This window comes from Myotis davidii, unplaced genomic scaffold (genome assembly GCF_000327345.1).
Source record: "Myotis davidii unplaced genomic scaffold, ASM32734v1 scaffold299, whole genome shotgun sequence".
Taxonomy (NCBI): Eukaryota; Metazoa; Chordata; class Mammalia; order Chiroptera; family Vespertilionidae; genus Myotis; species Myotis davidii.
This window is the reverse complement of record NW_006293088.1, coordinates 8,266,876-8,267,515: the sequence shown is the minus strand read 5'-3', so window position 1 is coordinate 8,267,515 and position 640 is coordinate 8,266,876. Positions and strand designations below refer to the sequence as shown.

Here is a 640-nt window from a genome sequence, read left to right as displayed (position 1 = left end):
GCAGAGACTCAGGTGGGCACAGGTCAGGTGGGCGCAGGCTCAGGTGGGCAGAGGCTCAGGTGGGCAGAGGCTCAGATGGGCACAGGTCAGGTGGACGCAGGTCAGGTGGGCGCAGGCTCAGGTGCACACAGCCCGTGGAGGGAGCAGCCCCGCCCTGTGCTGACAGCAGGGCCTGGGGGTGAGGGGGGCCTTGTGCAGTGATTTTCTTTCCAGACCCCAGGCTTTGCAGATGAGGCCTCTGTCATCACCTCTTGGTCTGTTTGGCTTATTTTGTCCTCGCCTCCCACCCATTTATTTGATGTCTCTGCCCCGTTTCACTTGTATCAGGATTTGGCAGGAGCCAAGTTTCCCCTGGAAACGGTGGCCACTGTGACACGCGGGCACCACCCGGAAGGCCGGGGAGGTGTGGAGAGGAGCTCTTGCTGAGAGTGTGTGTGAGGACAGGGAGACGCGCTGACCGAAGTTTAGAAAGCAGTAGCCCAGAGGGAGTGCTGAGGGCAGGCAGGGCGGCTTCGATGGAAGAGCCTGGGCCGCCTTTCTCAGCACAGCGAGCACCCGGGAGAGTCGGGAGGACAGTTCTGACATCAATTGTCAGTGTCACGTTGGCTCCCGGCAAGTTGGGGGGTGCTTCCCCCTACCT

The 640-nt window shown here is 61.6% G+C and overlaps 1 protein-coding gene across 1 annotated transcript in view; it reads left to right on the top strand.

Annotated features, from left to right (window-relative positions):
* The window catches only part of CAMTA1 (calmodulin binding transcription activator 1), a 749,204-nt gene that overhangs the window by 732,441 nt on the left and 16,123 nt on the right, over positions 1 to 640 (top strand). Inside the window, exon 23 of the mRNA XM_006766821.2 lies at positions 7 to 59. Coding sequence (XP_006766884.2) covers positions 7 to 59 — 53 coding nt within the window. The remainder of the gene's footprint in view (positions 1 to 6; positions 60 to 640) is intronic.